Source organism: Aulonocara stuartgranti (assembly GCF_965226115.1).
Source record: "Aulonocara stuartgranti genome assembly, chromosome: 20".
Lineage (NCBI taxonomy): Eukaryota > Metazoa > Chordata > Actinopteri > Cichliformes > Cichlidae > Aulonocara > Aulonocara stuartgranti.
In genome coordinates, this window is record NC_138956.1 from 33,814,547 (window position 1) to 33,835,213 (window position 20,667).

The 20,667-nt window shown below is 42.1% G+C and overlaps 2 protein-coding genes across 2 annotated transcripts in view; both read right to left on the reverse strand.

The window, feature by feature from the left end:
• Positions 1-20,667, reverse strand: part of xkr7b (XK, Kell blood group complex subunit-related family, member 7b) — a 123,823-nt gene that overhangs the window by 74,275 nt on the left and 28,881 nt on the right. The gene's annotated exons all lie outside the window — the stretch shown is intronic.
• On the reverse strand, positions 2,083-8,527 carry LOC309697203 (uncharacterized protein). Its single transcript, XM_082518929.1, has 2 exons — positions 4,007-8,527; positions 2,083-3,849 (listed from the first exon to the last, which is right to left on the reverse strand). Exon 1 carries the CDS (start codon positions 8,218-8,220, stop codon positions 5,563-5,565), a length of 2,658 nt encoding a protein of 885 aa, XP_082375055.1. The 5' UTR covers positions 8,221-8,527; the 3' UTR covers positions 2,083-3,849; positions 4,007-5,562.

The following is a 20,667-nucleotide window of genomic DNA, read 5'->3' on the forward strand; positions in this document are numbered from 1 at the left end:
CATGGATAAAATTCTTAATTCTGTTTATCCTCTTTTTTAAAGACCCAATCTTTCGTTTTCATTTCGTTTCATTGGGCTTTCATTAATCTGTCACAAAGAACGGAAGGTGAATTTACACGAGAGCCATCAAATAAAAGTGATCTGATTTACACTGTAGACAAAATCATGTAAACCATTCCTAGAATCTCAGTTTAGTTCTACCGAGTGGAAAAATAACACATTCAGTTCATTCTCTTCAAGCTGAAAGTTGCAGTTTGCACCTCGTTTGAGGTGGATCAGCGAAAGTGGTGAGATCCCATGACCTGCCGCCGATGGTGGTGTAACGACTCACTGATACAGAACGTGGGTGTTAGTGAGGTGGGAACTACAGAAGTAGAAGAGGGAATAGCTAAGACACATCCAGAGAAAGAGAGACAACTTTTAGCTGTGAAGGTGTTTTTGACCCGAGAGTCCAAAGAGAGAAAGATGATGAAAAAGAGAAAGAGGCTTAAAACAGAGTGAAAGAGACGCTTCCTGAATCTCTGATCATGTGTCTGTGTTGCATCAGGACAAGTGAACACGAGTGTGTGTGTGTGACTGTGTTTAGATGTCTTTGTGGGGACTAAAAGCCCTTATGGGGACAAAATACAATGACCTACTCATTGTATTCAGGTGTGTTGCAGCAGGGACACATGGAAAGGTTTCAAGACACCGGCCCTCGAGGACTGGAGTTTGACACCGGTGGCATTAGGGCTGCTGAAGGCATTTATTGAAACTCAAAATGTATTAATTTTTTGATGGTTAGGGTAAGTGGCTAGGAAATTAGCCGTCCCCACAAAGATATGAAAACACAGCGTGTGTGTGTGTGTGTGTTCCTCTCTAGCTATCTTTGTGAGGACCGAAATCTGCATTCTACTATACTTGTGAGACCCAACAGTCACTTGTGAGGACAAACACACCAGTCCTCACAAGTTTGAAAATGTTGTTTTAGTGTCAGGGTTACAATTAGGTTATGGTTAGGTTTAGGGTTAGGCATTAATTTTTAATGGTTAGGGTTAGGGTAAGGGGCTAGGGAAACCATTATGTCAATGATGGTCCTCAGTAAGACAGCTGAACGGGCTTGTGTGTGTGTGCGTGTGTGTGTGTGTGTGTGTGTGTGTGTGCGTGTGTCTCAGATGTAAAAGTGCTTAAACAGCAAACAGCAGTGCACAGAGCTCCATTGGGGAGGTTGCGATGTCCCCCACCAGGAACTATGCTTCTGTGAGTGTTTCCGTTAAAGTGTGTGTGTTGAATGCAGCTTAAAAGACTAAACCCACCTTTAGTGCCCCCCATGAATAGTAATTACAGTGTGCACAAAGCAGCCGAACTCGAACATATTTGAACAGGATTATATTGGCACCTCCAGGGCATCTGTAACTCTGACAGGCTGAACCTGGGTTTAACTATTCTTACATCAGCTTGTTGTCCAGATACGTTCATATGGTCGGAGTTAAAAAAAAAAAAAAAAAACCTCAAGGGCTGGAAACAAACGGTGGTTGTGGATGTATCTCTTGAGTCAGACTCCCCGGTTTAGATGCCCAACTGAACGGTCAAAGACAACCATGCTTAGCAAAAATCATTCCTTCAAAGTCCAGACTTGGTTTGTACTTGATCTGAAAGCCATCAGTTTACAGATGCAGCTTAAACTCTAACTTTTGGTTCAAAACACCAGAGAAGAAGGTCCAAAATACAAGTAAAAACCACAGGGTGGTGTCATGGTGGTTATGGCCATCTTTTATATACAGTTTGTGGTTTACAGCTAAAATAGCCTTTGTTTAGATGAGTTAAATGGCAAAAAAAATTTATTTTCTGATATTCAAATGTTTTTTTAAGTGGAAATCATGAATGGACTTCATTTCCAGAGCCTTATAATTATTATTATTAATTTTGAACTCTACTAGAGTCTCTTTGCATTATTTAGAGAGAGTTTAAGCCGAGTTTACCTTTAAGAATACAAGCCTCTGACATATCTCATGCATGCAGCAACAGGCATGTCACATGTGAAACCATCTCTTTCACAACAGTAATGTGAAAAAACATTTTACATGTGATCAATTTCCATAAAATATGTTGATATGGGCATATATGATATGGGGTGTGCTTTGCATGGCCCATTTTCATTTATTTAAATAAGGTTTTTGCCTGATTTCTTTTCTTGTCCACACACTGTAGTATTAAAGTTTAAGGTCCACACAAGTAAGAACTGAAATTTGAACGACTGCTTTGGCATTGACAACTGAGCAAAGTGCACAGGCTAAGAAAGGCCACATCTGTATGCTTTCAATTTCTGGAACAAATACTAAATAGACCTTGAGATGAGACTGTCAGTTTAACAAGTTTTACTCTTCGCGTCTTGCTTTTCAAAATCTCCTGAAACTGGCTTCTAAATGCTGTCAGTTACCCAGCAATGTAAGAGTATGTCATAATGAAACCGAGCTGGAATCATTTCACGAAGCAGTAAATCCTCTGCATCGTAAATATTCAGTAATTTCTATTTGAGCTTAAAAACACACCTTTAGCCAGTGCATTTATAGATGTGACATTTCAAGGAAAGATTTCAGCAGCTGACAAAAAGTGATTGGATTCACTTCAGTAAAAATAACAAGGGGACACATTTTTATGTATGTACACTGGCAGAAGCCATTTCTCTCCTTGTATTCACGCGCAGTGAGATTTTATGACCCATTTCGCTGAACGATGAGAGTATTTCTTACCAAAGACGTGCAACCGAAAAAGACAACTGACAACATTTGGTCTGAGCTCATGTCCGCGAAGCTGAATAACCCAAAATCCAACATCACTTTAATTGTCTTTCTCTGGGGCTGTTATCCTGCGTTAGTCATTGTTCTTCACAGCACCGCTCTGAGGATTTGAACCTTTGACCTTGACCTTTGGGCTGCTGTCACCCCCAGTTCCTGGCTACAGGCTCAGCCTGCCTGCTGCTCTGTTATCTCTGCTCTGAGTGCACAGAGCAAAGAGAAGAAATGGGAACATTGTGACCAGCAGCACAGCCACCAAAGTCTTATTGGCTCATATTGCTCTGTGGGCACTTACAACTGCAAGGGATTATGGGAAATTGGGACATTTTATTGTTTCTGCTCCAATCGCCTCCTTATCTGTCTGCCTTCCTCAGCCTCCTGTCCTCACTCTTGTTTTCTCTTCCTCTTTAATCCCTCTCATCTTCCATCTTTTCGTCATCTCCAATCCATCCTTCAACCTCGATTTTAATTATTTCCCATTTACACGTTTATCTGCCATCCTCTCTTTCCTTCATCTGCCTCATTCACCTCCTCACCGTCACCCCTTGCCTTCCACCTTAATTGCTCTGCTCTTCCTACAGGAGGACAGACTCCCTGACGGCTATATTGTCTCCACCAGTTTTATTGAAAGGAGTGTATATAACAAAAGAACAGAGCAGAAAGGAAAAAAGAGGAAATTGTGGAGACCTTTGTTTCTTTGTCAGTGTACTCTCTCAGCAGGGTTCAGTAATACCAACAGCTACTGCAGCGAGGAAATCAAAGACACTTTGCTTAATGCCTCCCATTTTGGATGCTGTCATTTAAAGGATTTGACACATTCAACACATAAAAGCAGCAGGTGTTACACGGTCGGGGACATGTGGTGACACTTTGATTGCGAAGCACAAATTGCAAAGAAATTTTTATGACAAAGCGTATGCTGCCCTCACGACACGTGACCATGTGAAGCTAGACAGCTAGCGAACAAAATAGAGGAGATCTTCCACACAAGGCTTGCTTTTCTTGCTTTTAATGAAGATCCTTTAAAGCCTTATCTCTCTCAAGGCTTCTCCTTGCTATTTCTCATTTGTAACTGAAACATACAGAAAATGAAAATAAATTGCTAGCTAACACACATCTTAATGACAAACTTACTGATTAGCCTAGCTTAACACGTGCGTTACATTAGCATCGCAGTTCACTCCATGTAAACACATATAAAAGTTATCTCTGAACATATTAATACTCACAAAGACGAACGTTTCCCAAGGTACAAGCGTGTAGGGCACTCTTAGCGTGTACATGAACTCGTTCACTCTTTTAATACTGCCGAAGCACTTTTCACGGCATTAACGGAGAAAATACGTCAAAGATAGGTTAATGATCAGAGCGCTCCCTCGCTCCCATTTCCGCACATAGAATACAAAGATCACTTGTGATAACGATGTCTCACTCTGAGCAAATTACGAACCCATACATTTTAACTGTTTTTAGCATGAATCACTTATAATATTTCTTAACTTTGAACTTATTTATCACTTTGCTTATGTAACTTAATCAGACTATGCACTAACTACTGACTTTTGACCAAAAGGCATAACACTCCCCGCTTGATATACACACATTATATCACAATAAACATCAATACAACATATTCAAACATCATTTAGCATTGAAGAATATTCATTCAGTCTCTGCAAGCAAAACAACAATCTCTGAAACTGGTCTGAGAAACATTTTAACAGTCCGCACTTCCACTTTTCGGACCTTCTTGTCGCTGCTGGGGAATGTTTTTACTATTAGTCCCATGGGCCATTCGTTCCTGCTGGCTTGGGGGTCCTTTAGCAGGACCACATCTCCTTGTTTGACATTAGGTCTAGTCTCTGTCCATTTTGCACGACTTTGTAAGGTGGACAAATATTCTCCTTTCCACCTTTTCCAAAAGGTATCAGCAAGGTGTTGAACATGTTTCCATTGTTTCCCAAACAACTGCCCAAGTGGAGCAGACACAGCACTCATCTTCTGCGTTAGTAGCACTGCTGGAGTGAGTACTGCAGGACTGTCAGGGTCAGTGGATTTAACTCACTTGGTACATAATGCCATTGACTCGGATGGGTGGATGCTCTAATGCGCGTAACCCTGTTGGCAACATACATGTAGAATCGTCTGGAGGTGTTGTGTATGTACCCCAACACAATCATACTGTCTGTGTAAAAAGTCACATTGTCTACTTTAATGTCTAACTCGTCTCTGATGAGCTCAAACATTTCCACCGCAAGCACAGCAGCACATAGTTCTAGGCGTGGTACAGTGTGTGCGGGGCGGGGTGCGAGTTTAGACTTCCCCATTACAAACCCAGTATGACACTGTCCTTCACTGTCAACTGTACGCAGATAGACTACTGCACCTATAGCGACAGTGGAGGCATCACAGAAAATACAAAGTTCTTTCGCTTTTGTTGTGCTTAACGTACCTGGGCTGTAGCACCTTGGTATTTGGAGGTTCTCAAGGACTTGCAAAGAGTCTTTCCATGAGTCCCACCTCTCCTGTTTCTCAGGGGGTAAGAGTGTGTCCCAGTCTTTTCCATCAGATGACAGTTCTCTGAGTAATGCTTTGCCCTGCATTATTATGGGAGCAGCAAATCCCAAAGGGTCATAGAGGCTATTAACTGTCGACAATACTCCCCTCCGTGTGAATGGTTTGCTCTCATTTGACACCTGGTAAGTGAAGCTGTCAGATTGTAGGTTCCAACAGAGTCCCAAGCTTCTCTGAACTGGAAGAGGGTCTACTCCTAGGTCTAAATCTTTCAGGTCCTTTGCACGATCCTCAACAGGGAAAGCTTCCATGACTTGACTGCAGTTTGATGCCACCTTGTGGAGGCGCAAGTTAGACTCTGCCAACATGTTTGCGTTCTTGTGAGCAGGTTGATTGCTTCCTCTGGCGTGGCGACTGATGTGAGACCATCGTCAACATAAAACTGACGCTCAACAAACTGTCTTGCCTCAGATCCGTGTTCTCGTTCTCCCTGCTGTGCTGCCTGTCTCATGCAGTAGATGGCAACAGCGGGTGACGGGCTGTTTCCAAACACGTGGACCTTCATTCTAAACTCAACTATGCTCTTTGTAATGTCATTGTCCTCATACCACAGATAACGCAAATAATCTCTGTGGTCTTCGCGCACAACGAAGCAGTAAAACATTTGCTGCACATCGGCTGTCAGGGCTATGGGCTCTTTGCGGAAGCGCAACAGCACTCCCAATAGGGAGTTGTTCAAATCAGGTCCGCCAAGAAGCACTTGATTGAGCGAAATTCCATCACATTCTGCACTTGAATCAAACACGACTCGTATTTGTTGTGGCTTCTGTGGGTGGTATACCCCAAACGTGGGCAGATACCAATGTTCTTTATTTAGTGGCAGAGGAGGGGCAGGCTCGGCTTGGTCGTTATCCAACATTTTCTGCATGAATTGGATGTAGTGATCTTTCATTTCTGGTCTCTTTTCCAAAGTCTTTCGGAGAGAGCAGAGGCGTTTTAGGGCTTGTTCTCTGTTGTCAGGGAGCCTCCTTCTCTGTGAGCGAAAGGGTAAAGGTGCAACCCAGCTGTTCTCTTGGTTTTGATAAACTTCACTGTCCATTATTGTCAGGAATGCTCTGTCGTCGATAGACATGGCTTGTTTGTTATCACCCTCAGATCTAACAAACACAGAGTGTCCCAAATTGTCTGTGATGCAGGTTGCATTCATAGTGACCCCATAATTCTCTTTAACGTGAATTGTGTTTGGGCAAGGCTCAAAATAGGATGCACGTCCATTATCTAAGGTGTGTGTTTTATAGACATTGACCTCTGACTGACTGTGCACTTTTCCTAGACACACCTCCCCCACAATAACCCAACCCAGGTCTAGCCTTTGGGCGTATGGTGCATCATTGGGTCCGTTGATTTGCTCACGTACCTTATGGACCCTGATGACGTCCCTTCCAAGGAGTAAAAGGATTGGGGCGTGGTGGTCGACAGGTGGGATGTTATCTGTCACTGGAAGAAGATGTGGGTGATGCTGGGCAATCTCTGGAGAGGGTATTTCAGATCTATTGTCCGGCACAGAGTCACATTCAATTAAAGGGGGTAGCTGGATGTTGACTTCTCCATCCAAAGACTCGAGGAAGAAGTTTACAGCTCTCCTACCTGAGGTTTGTTCTCTGCCAGAGCAAGTCTTTAAGGTGTATGGAGTGGGTTTGGCATTGATTTTGAAAAGGCTGAAAAACTCTGACTTAACCAGTGACCTGTTGGACTGATCATCTATTACTGCATACATTTTTATAGCTCTCTCTTTTTGGCCTGCGGGATACACTTTGACCAAACTGATCTTAGAACATGAACGTGGGCTATCACCTTGGCCACATACCTCTGTGCACTTCGACTCGACTGAAGGTGAGCTCTCGATTTGCTCTTCATTGTCGTTGTTTCCTGGTGTAGTACTCTTAGGGGCAGGAGTAGGACCAGGATGCATTGCAGATAAGTGTTTAAGGCTGTCACACTCGATACACTTAACCACTGCTTTACAGTTTTTTGCAATGTGTTGGACAGACCCACAGCATCTGTAGCATATGTGGTGCTCTTTGAGATAGGCTTGTCTTTCTTCAATAGTTTTGTCTCTAAAGAGCTTACACTTTTTGAGTGGATGTGGTTTTTTGTGGATTGGGCACTGGCGATCCGGTTCCTCCATTTTCTTTGGACTGAGATTATTCTGGTCCGGCTCTGCCGTAATGTCCATTTTGTGTGCTGACACAGTAGGTTTGCGACTATATGACCTCAGTTTTTCTGTGGGAGAAGGGACATGGGTGTTGGCCTTGGACATAGCAAAGCTTGGGTCATTCCTCATTTTCGCTTGCCGCTGGACAAATTGTGTGAAAACTGAGAAAGGAGGAAATGACACACTATGAGTCTCCTTGTACTGTGTTCCTACAGTTGTCCACTTTTCCTGTAGGTTGAAGGGAAGTTTTTCCACTATTTGCCTGACTCCTCTAGCTGTGTCCAGGTAAGCAAGTCCTGGGAGCGCGCCATCTTGTTTAGCACACTGAAGCTCCAATAAGATGTCACTAAGTTCCTGCAGCTTAACATTGTCTTTGTTTGTGAGTTTGGGAAAGTCCTCTACCTTTTTTAAGAGTGCGTCCTCAATAGCCTCAGGTGAGCCGTAGCACTCTTCAAGGCGTTGCCAGACCATCTTCGCACCTGCAGCAGGATTGAGGGTGTGTACAGCACGAATGCGCTTAGCCTGTTCGGATGATGTTGGACCCAACCATTTTGTTAGCAAGTCTAATTCCTCTCTTGGAGACAAATTTAGGTCTTTGGTTGCGCTGATGAATGAGGTTTTCCATGCCCAATAGTTTTCAGGTTTGTCATCAAATTGCAAAAGACCTGTGCTGACTAGTTCTTTGCGAATTAGGTATTTTGCAAACTGTTGCATTTCACTTGATTCAGGTACGCAGTTGTTAAGGTTGGGGGTGTGCTTTGTGGAGTTGGACCAGTACGTGTCGACTACACCAGTGTTCACTGTTTCCTCCTGTTTCCTTTCTCTATTTACAGGTGGTGTTTTCGTCTGAGTGTTGGTTATAAAAGGATTAGTTATTTGTGTACTGTCTTGTGCATCTACTTCATTGCAATTTCCTTTAGGAGGCTGTGCTGAGTCGTGCTGAGTGTCTGGGTAGAGTAACTCACATTGTTGTTGAACATATTCGTTAGTGCGGTGCACTGTACTGATGGGCTCAGCTTCCTCACAAACTTCTCCGTAGAGCTCCCCGCTCTGAATCTCTGCTTCTTCATAGGCTGAGGCCTCTGCTTCAGCTGCGGCTATTGCTTTTTGGCACTGGAGGACATGTAGATGAGCATCCAGTTCAGCTCTCTGTTTCATTGCATTAGCTTCCTTTTCAGCGAAGGCCAGTTGAGCTCGTGCTGCTTGAGCTTTGGCGTAGGCCCTTGCAGCTGCAGAAGCTGTTGATGAGGATGTCCGTTGAGAACGCCTTGTCGAGGTTCTGGATTGCTGCGACTTGGTGTCGAATGGTTGAGACCGTTGCTGCGTTGTAGCTGGTTGAGTGGCAACGTCTGGTTGCTGTTCACCACCGGCTGCTTCGTCTAGCTCTTCAGCAGCGTAGTCTTTTAGGTAATTTCTTCCTGAGCGTAGACTCATGTTGCTTAAAGTAGCTCTGTATGTTTGAACCCGCTGAGTAGGCGTCTTTTCCTTCGTCTTTTTACTATGCTGCCCTCACGACACGTGACCATGTGAAGCTAGACAGCTAGCGAACAAAATAGAGGAGATCTTCCACACAAGGCTTGCTTTTCTTGCTTTTAATGAAGATCCTTTAAAGCCTTATCTCTCTCAAGGCTTCTCCTTGCTATTTCTCATTTGTAACTGAAACATACAGAAAATGAAAATAAATTGCTAGCTAACACACATCTTAATGACAAACTTACTGATTAGCCTAGCTTAACACGTGCGTTACATTAGCATCGCAGTTCACTCCATGTAAACACATATAAAAGTTATCTCTGAACATATTAATACTCACAAAGACGAACGTTTCCCAAGGTACAAGCGTGTAGGGCACTCTTAGCGTGTACATGAACTCGTTCACTCTTTTAATACTGCCGAAGCACTTTTCACGGCATTAACGGAGAAAATACGTCAAAGATAGGTTAATGATCAGAGCGCTCCCTCGCTCCCATTTCCGCACATAGAATACAAAGATCACTTGTGATAACGATGTCTCACTCTGAGCAAATTACGAACCCATACATTTTAACTGTTTTTAGCATGAATCACTTATAATATTTCTTAACTTTGAACTTATTTATCACTTTGCTTATGTAACTTAATCAGACTATGCACTAACTACTGACTTTTGACCAAAAGGCATAACAAAGCGCGTCAGAAGATGAAAATGTAAAAAAAGACCATTTAAATCTCTCGGTGCAGACGGAGTAAGAGCTGTGTGTCCGTCTCAGGTGTCTCCCTAAAGGTGTAAATCGCACTGCTGATGTTCGATGTGCATCAGAACACACAACCCTTTTGTTTTCACGCCCTCTTCGACCGCACCGGTGTCAAGTCGCATGTCATAACAGACGACGCTCAAGACATGCCAGCGTCCTGCCTCCAAGACTTGATGAAGGTTGACAGAAAAGAACAAAAATATTAGCGCTTCTCTTTATGGTGTGTCAAACAGATCATGTGCACAGTGTTGAATCATGTGCGTAGCTGAAGTCATAATCCACAAAAGTGTAACTACAGCTGCCACAGATACCATGTGGAGACAGCACACAGTGGCTGATCAGAGGGACTAAGAAACTTTTTAATCATATTATTTTATAATAGAGAAGATGGTTGACAAGCTGAAGTCAACTAATTGTCCGTGAAGCAATATTGTACAGCTTCACAAATGGAGGGATTTGTTGTGTTTCTCTATTTTACTTTACTGTAAATGAAACTTGTTGGTTTTTTTACTGTTTCTAAAATGAAAAACTCAAAAAAAAGAGACTAAAACAAGGTAGGTTACAATTCTGCTATGCCATGATCAGTCCGTCCAGGGTTAGGGTCACGCGGTAAACAACATAAGCTGATGCCCTACCCTCCCTCTACCTCCCTGGGGGACACTGAACCATTCCCGGAATAAGCTATTATCTCCAGGGTGTCCTGGTTCTTCCCCCAGGCTTCCTCTCAGTTGGACATGGCTGGCACACTTCATCTAGATGACGAGGAGGTATCCTACACAAATACCCAAACCACATCAGCTGCTTCCTGAGAGATGTGGAGGAGTAGCAATTCTACTCTGTCTCTCCAAAATGACTGAGCTCCTCCTACCGCTAAGGCTGAGCACAGAAATCGTCTAATCTCCACTACTTCTGTTGGAGACGTCATTCTTTTGGTCACTACCCACAGCTCATGGCTGTAGGTGTAGGCAGAAATGGAGACAGACCAGTCATTCTACAGCTTTTCCTGTTCAGCTCTCACTTTACCACAACAGGGAGTTAATGCATCCACATTAGCACAGATGCTACACCAATCTGTCAATTTCCTGCTTCACTCTCCCGCTAATTGTGAACATAACTTCAAGCCTGGACTCCTCCACTTGAGGCAGAAATTAACTCGGGGCACTTCAGCCTGTTCCATCAGACTTCTACTGCATCTCAACAAGATCCATCCATCCAGTAAACATTTGTTTACTTTCTCTTTATTTGTTTGTCCTGGGGTCCGTTCTTCGTACCTCGCTTACTACATCCAAGATCAAATGACACATCCAAGATCAAATCATCGCGCTAACTTTGAGCTCACTATTCCGGTTCTCCGAACACACCTGTTGTTGACGATTAGTATAGCTGGATGAAGTAATGTGAGATAACTGGGTGGCTTAACAGGGGCTACGCATCGATAGTAGAAACATTGATCGGCAACCCTTTGATTGGTCGGCGAAAATGTCGAAGGAGCGCGCTCTGTATTTTTTGGCAGCAGAGCAAGAACTCTTGAGTGAGGGATTTCAGGAGTTTCAGAGTTTAATTAAAACGCAAGGGAACACTGCAAAGGCTGCAAAAGCAAGGAGAGAGGGCTGGCAGAAAGTTGCTGACAAATTAAACTCGTAAGTAATTTAATAATAATAATAATAATGGATTGGATTGATATAGCGCTTTTCAAGGCACCCAAAGCGCTTTACAATACCACTATTCATTCACTCTCACATTCATACACTGGTGGAGGCAGCTACAGTTGTAGCCACAGCTGCCCTGGGGCAGACTGACAGAAGCCAGGCTGCCATATCGCGCCATCGGCCCCTCTGGCCAACACCAGTAGGCAGTAGGGTAAATTTATTATATTACACTATATTATATTATATTATATTATATTATATTATATTATATTACATTATATCCTCTTTCACATTAGAGCCACGACAGGACCCACTAGAACATGGGAACAAGTAAAAGTGAAATATAAGAATATTCTACAGAATGGTAATATTTATCACTTATATTGCTTTTAGTCTCTTGGAAAGAGACCCTGAAATAATCTGTTTGTTTATAACAGCAACCAAGAAAAGGGCAGAGCAAACAAAGACAGGTGGTGGTCCTGCACCCCCTCGTCAACAAGTTGGTTAAGTAAATAATACCCTCACGGGAAAATCGATATCTCTCTATGAGCACACTGTCGCGCTGAGCTAAAGGATCCTGTCTGTCCCGCAATATACGCTGGATTCTGAAAACTCTCCTTATCAATCTTGCACCTTCCGCAATGGGTGGCTCGCGTATACGGACAGGACATGGCTGCGACAGACTTCCCAAATCCACCTTCGCTTTTATAGCCGTGGTCTCTCATCTTGATTACACGAAGTAATTTACAATTACTACTCTAAAATATGAATTACATCTGAAATAATCAAATACATGAAATAGAATGATTAATAGTAGGGGAGACCGGGGATAGTTGTAACGTGGGTCAGTTGTAACACTTCCAATTTCTCCAATCAGGGCTAAGTTTCAAATGATGTGACTCATCCTGTGCATGCCCAATTCAGTTCTGCTATCACATGTGAAAAATCAGCACATTTTGTCAAACACAGACAATTTAACATGAAAAAAAGTAATTTGTATGCCAAAAAGTAAGTTTTTCTACTTTATTTCAATGTTTAATAGCATTATCTGCTTTGCAGTTAAACTCATCAAATTTAAATTATGTTATTTGTTTGTCTATGGGGATATATTCTGTGTAGGTCTTTAGTGCTAATGTTTTAGCCGTTGGCTGTAATGTTAGCTAGTTCATGGCTATAGGAGTCTGGGTCAGTTGTAACAGCAACAGTCTGGGTTAGTTGTAACAATAATGCAGATGTTACAACTTACCACACTATTACTTTAACTTATATTAAACAAGTTGGGGCAACGACATCAGCAGAGAGAGGTTCACTGGTCGCTTTTGTATATGCGGTTAATGCCATTGGCAACACAATTACTTCACTGTTTGTGTTCCCCACACATACATTATGCAGACCACTGTGTCAGAGATGGACCAGTAGGAAGTACTGGTAGTGGAAATAAATCAGGATGGGTGCAAGAAACAGATTTCCTCATCTTTCTGAAGCACTTTGCAAACCACACCAAGGTAAACCATGATAAAAAGTAATGGAATTGCGATGCTGGTGAACAACTACATTTTTTCAGCTTCATTGTTATGTTCAAAATTGGTGCAAGAGCTGTAGGTTATAATGCCCACTGAGCCAATGAGGCCAAACTCAAGGAAGACCAACCAAAATTAATGAAATATTCAGTTGCAGAAAATTCCATAATTTGTCTTTTTTGGGGGGTTGGAATATGTTCAAAAGCTAGATTTCTGCATTCTGTCACACACACACACATAGCTACATAAATGGCTGTAAGTGCATTCATGTGTTGAATAAACAAAGATTACATGTTAATATTTTGTCAGTACCCTTATTTCATTGTGTTACATTTCACCCCAGGATATGTTACAACTAACCCAGACTATGGGGTTAATTGTAACATTTAACTCTTTGTGTTTGAGGCCATACCATGCAATGGGTAATTGTGCTGCAGAGAAAATAGCTGCACTATTTAATAGCAGAGACATGTAAATACTTTGCATTACATTTTGAATCCACTACCTTAAACGAGCTCCAATTTACAGACAGAAATGTCAAAAATGTTACAACTATCCCCGGTCTCCCCTACATTTCCCTTTTTTTAGGAAATGACCTGTATGTATCTGTATGAAATCAATAAAAGGATCAAATACTGCATTAACTTTAGTTACATTGATAATATTTATTTATGGTAAAACAGTGGTAAAATATCGCTGTTGCTTTCGTATAAGTGAAGCGGACATACCTGAGTGGCCGCGATCTAATCCTGTTTACATAAAGTAAGCCTGCTCCCGAGCAGGTTTACGCTTACGGATCTGTTGCTATGACAGCAAGTCCCGGATGAGCTTTGGAGAACCGAACGATCCAAGATCACGCAAAATCGTCAACAATCAAATCCAGCTAACTTACTTAGCGAGGTACGAAGAACGGACCCCTGGTCTCTATTCTTTCCATTTCGTTACCCTTACTCCTTCCTGGTTCTGCAGGAGTCTCCTTCCTGTTAAAGTGGAGTTCTTTTTCCCCACTGTTTCCAAGTGCATGATCTTAAAGGATCAGAAGTGACAGAACTTCACAGAAGCAAACATTCTGGGGAAAATGCTGTTTATTTTAACACAATAGCATGTAGCTACAAGTGGGTCTATCACAGTTCCTGTGGTCTGCTGTTGTTGTTTGGTTAAATTTGTATAGAAGGCTGATTCTAGTTGCTGATCAGTGCAAAAATACACATTTGCTCAAATTCTCTTGAAAACTGGTTCATCAACAGACTTCAGAGGAGTCTTTTGTGTTTTCCACTTTATTAACTGCACCTGATTTCTTTTTCCCCAATCGAGAGATTTGTGCTCTGCTGTTAATTAACATGTTGCTTTTTAGTTTCTTTCGGTTTATTATTCTTAACGGCTTTTAGCGGTAATTGTTTGCAGTACTTTGAGATAAAAATCCACGTGCAGAGCTCTATTAATTTTTCCCAAAGACGTGTTGATAAAATGTTCTGTCGTTTTTAATCTTCTTGGTGTTTTTCCCCCTTTTGGATTGTTTGTCTTTGTATTCACTGTACTTATTTCATTGCAGTTGCATACCGGGGTGTTTTCAGGTTTATAGAACACCCAAAGCTTTGTTTGTTTGTTTGTTTGAATGAAGAATTGAGCCCTTAATTCATTAAGCACCTGTCTCTGTTGGTGTTATAATTGGATTTGGTGGATTACAGGATTGTGTGTTTGCTGGTCTGTATTCATGAAACTTGCAGCGTTACAGGTCAGTAGGTTTGCATTAACCTGTGTGTGTGTGTGTGTGTGTGTGTGTGTGTGTGTGTGTGTGTGTGTGTGTGTGTGTGTGTGTGTGTTTCCCTTTTCTGCATGGATCAGTGAGCATATGCATTCAGGAGTACTTTAATGTAATTGGCTTTTTTCTGTGTGCATGTGTGTATGTCGTGGACTGACCACATCTAAATGTAAAATGTAATTTGAATAGTTCAGTGAGTAGCAGATGTCTGTAATAGTTTTTCTTTATAGCAACAAATGAAAAAGTTTAAGCACACAAAAACATTTCCACTGCAGGCCTCATTTAGCTTGTCAGGCTTGTGGCTCACTATAAGAAAGACCAGGTAACCACACACACACACACACACACACACACAAGTTTTGGATCCCTATAAAATGTAGCCTAATGCTCTAAAATAAGTAGCATGGTCAACTGGAGGTCAAGTTGGGGTCTGAAAGGTCATGGTCTGACATCTTCTCATAGAACTTCTATGAATTCAAATGAAAACCCGGTTTGAGACATGTCCTGTTGTCTGATGAACATAAAAGCAACGGGTAAAGGATTTTTTGGTGTTTCTTTTTGTTGTTGTTGATGGTGAAGAGTGCTACAGCCGGTGGCACGAAGAAAGATTTCACAGGGAGAGGGAAAAAATTGATTCAGTTCAGTAGCAAATATCAGCATCTGTTACAAAGCTGCTGATGAAACTGGGTCCTAAAAACACTTCAAAATCCACAAGCAGCCACAAGGTTGCTGAAGAGAAGAGAGCAGGTTTTGTCACGTCTCTCGCGGCGTGCTGACCTAAACAAACTGTGCACGAATGGGCCAAAATACCGAAAGCAGGACTTGAAAGGCTCTTAGCTGCTCAAAAGCCTTCACAAGCTGCCAAACAGAGTTTTACCAGGTACAGAGCAGGAGATGTCTAAACATTTGCTTCACATCCTTTATCTTTTTTGTTGTTTTTAAACTATACAAGCTGTAAAAATGTAATCTTGCCCCATAAAGAAAGTCTCTGAATTTATATCTTTTACTCCTCTATTTGCCGTGATGCTGACTTTTGCATGCCAGTGCACTACCACACTCAGGATGACACTTCCCCTCAAATACAGTATGTTTCTGTGCAAATAGCCCTGCAGACAGGAGTAAAAACAAGGAGACCCAACAAGACCAAAACAAATAAACCAAAAAGAGCAGATATGAAATATTGATGTAATGGAGGAAGCAGGAGGAGAAGAAGAGGTGAGAAGAGTAAGAGGGAGCCAACCTTTTTCTTCTTGTGTTTTTGTCCCTGAAGAGAGAGGAGGTGGAGGGAAAGGACAAAAAGAAATGAATTGAAAAGGCCAAGAAATACTGAAGCTGTCTGAGCAGACGGACACAAATGACAAGGAGAGGAGGAACTGGAGGAAGGAGGCGAGGAATGACAATAAGGTGCAACGTTTAAATGAATCTATAGATCTAAAAGTAACTTTTGTTGGAACAAAGTATTTGACTGTAACTGAGCATGTGCAAAGACAATAATCAGGAACGTTTCAGATTTTAAAATCCCAGCAAACGTCCAACAAACTGTAAAATGCTCACTGACATATTTATTTGCCTTCCCACTATAAATTATCACCCTATATTAGTTATACCTTTTATACTTTTAAGTAAAATAAAACCTGAAGGCCTCATCTTCCCAGTATAACCATACAGACACCACCGCAGGTGTAGAAACTCAAAGCCAGGCTGTGTGAGACTCAGACATCCTCCTCTCAACTCCGGTGCCTTTTCTTTTTAAACCTCATATATCTTCTGTTAAATCCCGACAGAGAGGAGGAGACAGAGATGAATATGCATTGGGACGAGTCACAAAGAGGTTAAGCTCTCAGTTAAGCCATATTGTCCTCTTTCTTATTAGCCCTCTGTCTTCCATTTCAGATCCTTAGATTTCTTTTTTCTTTTCTTACTTCTATCATGAATCACAAAATTTAGGACCAAAATGCAGACACGTGGAAACAGAAACAAAAAGGGAGTCTTTATTTTCGTAGGCAACGCTCACCAGAACCACAAATAGCACCCAATCCTGACTGGGGGGTTAATAGACATGCTGACACTGAACAAAGCAATGACAGGACGACTCACACACCCAGGGCTGATGGGGATTAGACACAGCTGGGAGGAAACAGGTGCACACAATCAACACAATCACAGGGGAGGAAGAAAAACTGAAGACGCATAAGACACCTCACTAACAAAGTATGAATAACTAAAACTTAACATGGGAAAAGACAGAGAGGGGAACACTGAGTATTGCATTTAAAAGCCAATAGTGAATATGCAATGGTAATGATATAGTGGAATAATACTATTTTACCTCAGATGCACGGATAGATGCTTCTCCAGGTCAATCAGCTCTCTGAAGTTATTTCTCTGTGCCCGCTCAGAGTTGGTCCCAACTCTGCAAACAAGATCTCAAACTGCCCCACTAACATGCTGAAATATGCACAACAGCAGGCATGATACAGATTCAACTCCTGGATCAAACCATGAACCATCTCCCTGCTGCTGCCTGGTCGTAGATGAACCCAGAATCTCAGTTTCTTCCTCTTATGGTTTAGAACAGGGGTGGGCAACTCCAGGATTTGGGGGCCGGTGTCCCTACAGGTTTTAGATGTGTCCTTGAACCAACACAGCTGATTTAAATGGCTAAATTAGCTCCTCAACATGTCTTGAAGTTCTCCAGAGGCCTGGTAACGAACTAATCATGTGATTCAGGTGTGTTGACCGAAGGTGAGATGTAAAACCTGCAGGACACCGGCCCTCGGGGCCTGGAATTGCCCACCTCTGGTTTAGAAACATCAGGACCAGCTCATCGTCACATGATGTCAACTCCAGCTTTTTTAAGAACCTATTTATTACAAACTCACAATGTTTTTGGTCTGTGTATACATTACATGACACGATTTGCATCTCAAAAATTGAGAATTTCATGTATCTAAGATGATATGCTTGTCGTTACTGGGATGAACCAAATTTTTTAATTCTTTAAGGGAAAAAAAATCAAACATCCATCCACCATCTTTTTTCACCTTCTACTTTTTAAAAAAATATTTTCTTCTTTTTATTTCATTGTGGGCATTTTCTCCTGTTGTTCACCCTCATCTACAAACCCTTTGCACAGGTCTTGATTAGTGAGACGTTATGGACAGTTGCTTCTTTCAATGCTCTAAATAAAGGGACACATACGCACACACTCCCTCACGAGGATATCCCAGCAGAAGCATTTTGTCTGTCAAACGCAGACATGTCTCTCTCTCTGTCTCTCTCTCAGCCGGAGAAGCACAAAACACGAGGGAACAAAGAGAAAAGCTGAGAGGGAGGAAGAGGTGAAAGAGAGGGAGAGACAGAGGAAAACATGGCAGATTGAAAATGTCAGATTTGATGTTATTGTCTGCATGTCAGGCTTCCCAATCTACAGTCAGTTTGATTGGCAGGAGGGGAGGGCAAAACTTGGTGTTTAAGAGCCGAAACAATAGGAACTACAAAGCAGAGCGCTCATCCGCTACAGAGACTGCACAATCCTTAAAAATCCATTAAATTTAAAAATATTTTTAATCTGCATCTAAATATGTTGTTAAATGTACAATTTAAGGCTGTTTTGATGAAGACACCTGAATCTCAAACTTCATATTTCTGCTTTAACAGTCTTGGGGTATCAAGTCTTTTAGATTTTGGAAACTGTCAGAAGAGATTTGCTCCCATTAAGCCTCCAGAGCATCACTGAGGTCCAACACATGCTTGGTGATAGGCTCTGGTCTTAGTCTCTCTTCCAGTTCCAGTAGTTTGGTGTTTAAAGCCGAGGTCCACTTGGGGAGAGACAAAAAAGGGAAAGAATTTGGGCCTCAGGGTCCTGTAAAGTAAGTTTTCCTGTACACACTGCTGGTGCTTCAAAATCCCCCTCAGCGTGGCCCCTGAAGATAAATGGACTGGTTCTTAGAAAGCACCTACAAATCTACTCGATTTGAACAACCAAAGCACGCTATACAACATGCCTGCTCCACTCATATTCGTTCAGACTTGCAGGATATTTATGCTTCTGTGTTAAATCTAACCGTAGGTGCATCGTAACTTCAAACTCCTGAAACCATAAATGCACCTCCTTACAAATGTAACTACACGTTTCTGTTGATGTAGCCCAGGTATAAATACGTTGTTGGCTCTACATAGATTTAGTGCACCCGTGTAAGGTGCACGTTAGGGCGTCGACCAGAGTCCAGAGTAAGGAGTGTTTTATGATACCACAGTTGCATCTGTTGTTGTGGGTATTTGCTTATGACGAGCCTACAGAGAGGGGTTTTCAACGTCGTCAAATGTGCTCACATGCAATCTTCCAAAAAAGTGCATCGCTCGTTTGTGCGCAGGTCGAATTCTGAATGGTTGACAAGTGGGTGGGAGTTCATCAGCAGCAGAAATCCTCAGTGATCAAAAGGTAAAGTATTTAAAGGACAGAGAGAGTGCAGTGATACCTTTTATTGTTTTTTACTTCAACTCTTCGTGTTGTAATGGACCAACAACAACAACACAAATGAGAGTGGCCGACACGCCGGTTGGACCGCATACTCTGGACACTGCCTCCATCTGGCAACAGACGCTCTCTGCAGGTAGACGGGCTGTCAGAAGCCCCCCGCAGATTGAAAACAAGCCGCAAATGGAGAACTATGTTTGGCCCATAAGGTGAGGGCTCTTAGCACAGTTAAATTCTTTCACACCAAACTGAGATAAACATATGCTGATGCACCTGGCTTTAACAAGATTAATGTAAGGAGGGCATAGTAGCTCCCTTTTCAGCCAAACTGTATACACACGATCATCAGTACTCATCGGTAAGACGACTCCAGACAATGAAAGCTGAGCAAGAAAAAGACTTAAAAATGTTATGTTTCTGTTTGAGCTGACAAAAACTGGAAGGGGGGGAGACTAAACCTTCAATCCAAATGCTTGTGGGAAACATCGGGACAGACTAATAAATGAAAAAATCTATACTTTTTTCTTATAGTCGAGCTGAAGGCAAACAGCAAGCAGGCTGAAGGCTGGCAAGTTGAGTCCATTGAGGATGGAACAACAGCAGAACAGAGCACAGGCTGTGGGTAGGCCGGTGATTGATTTATCATACTTGTTCCCTCAGAGCCCTATTTCTCACTGCAAACAGGAGAGGGCTGATCAGACACGTAAATCACCGACACAGACTCAACAATGTACAGTTCACATCACCGCGGACTGAAAAGGCTGCACTTAAAAAACTATTTATTTTCAGTAGCACCTCATTCATTTTATTTCATGCCATCCATATTGTCATGATCAGCACTTCTGACTTGTTCGCAAGTTTAAATGTTGCTGTTCCCCTGACTAGAAAGGCAACCAATCCAGTGTAATCTAATCTTTGCAAGCGGACAAAAAACAGAATGTTTTTCTTGCTCTGGTTTATTTATGAGCGACGGCAAGAAAAACAAGCCCGCAAAAGCAACGAAAACAACAAGTTTGGATGATGATTGATGCAGTTGTATGGGTCGATGTATGCCAATTTACAAAAGATAACTTTTTCGATTGCATGAAAAATGCTACGTTAACTTCTCCCGTCACATCATGCAGGCCAAGTGAAAATAACACAAGTTCACTCCAGCTGATTGTTAGCTAACTCAAGAAATAAATCAAACATTATGAAGGCTACACATGGAAAAATGGGGGGAAACAACTAACTCCACTGATGAGCCACATCATTAAAACCATCATTAAAAAGTGAAGAGAAAAGCCTTTTCTTGAAGTCCATGTTTTGCTGTTTAGCTCCACGTCATCATGCTAGCACTACTGTTAGTTTTGCAGGCACTCTTTATACGAGTTTGCCTTCTGTTATCTTCTCATATGTATTCACTTATTTGATAACCGACGAAAAAGAGAAACTCAACATTGCTAATGTGCTAAATGAGCCCAGGATTGCTGATAATGGAGTGACCTCGAGCTAGCGAGTTAGCAACTGTTATTGC

What these genes read in the sequence shown, in the direction of transcription:
- LOC309697203 (XM_082518929.1), bottom strand. Translation starts at nt 8,220, where the DNA reads ATGCAACAGTTTGCAAAATACCTAATTCGCAAAGAACTAGTCAGCACA.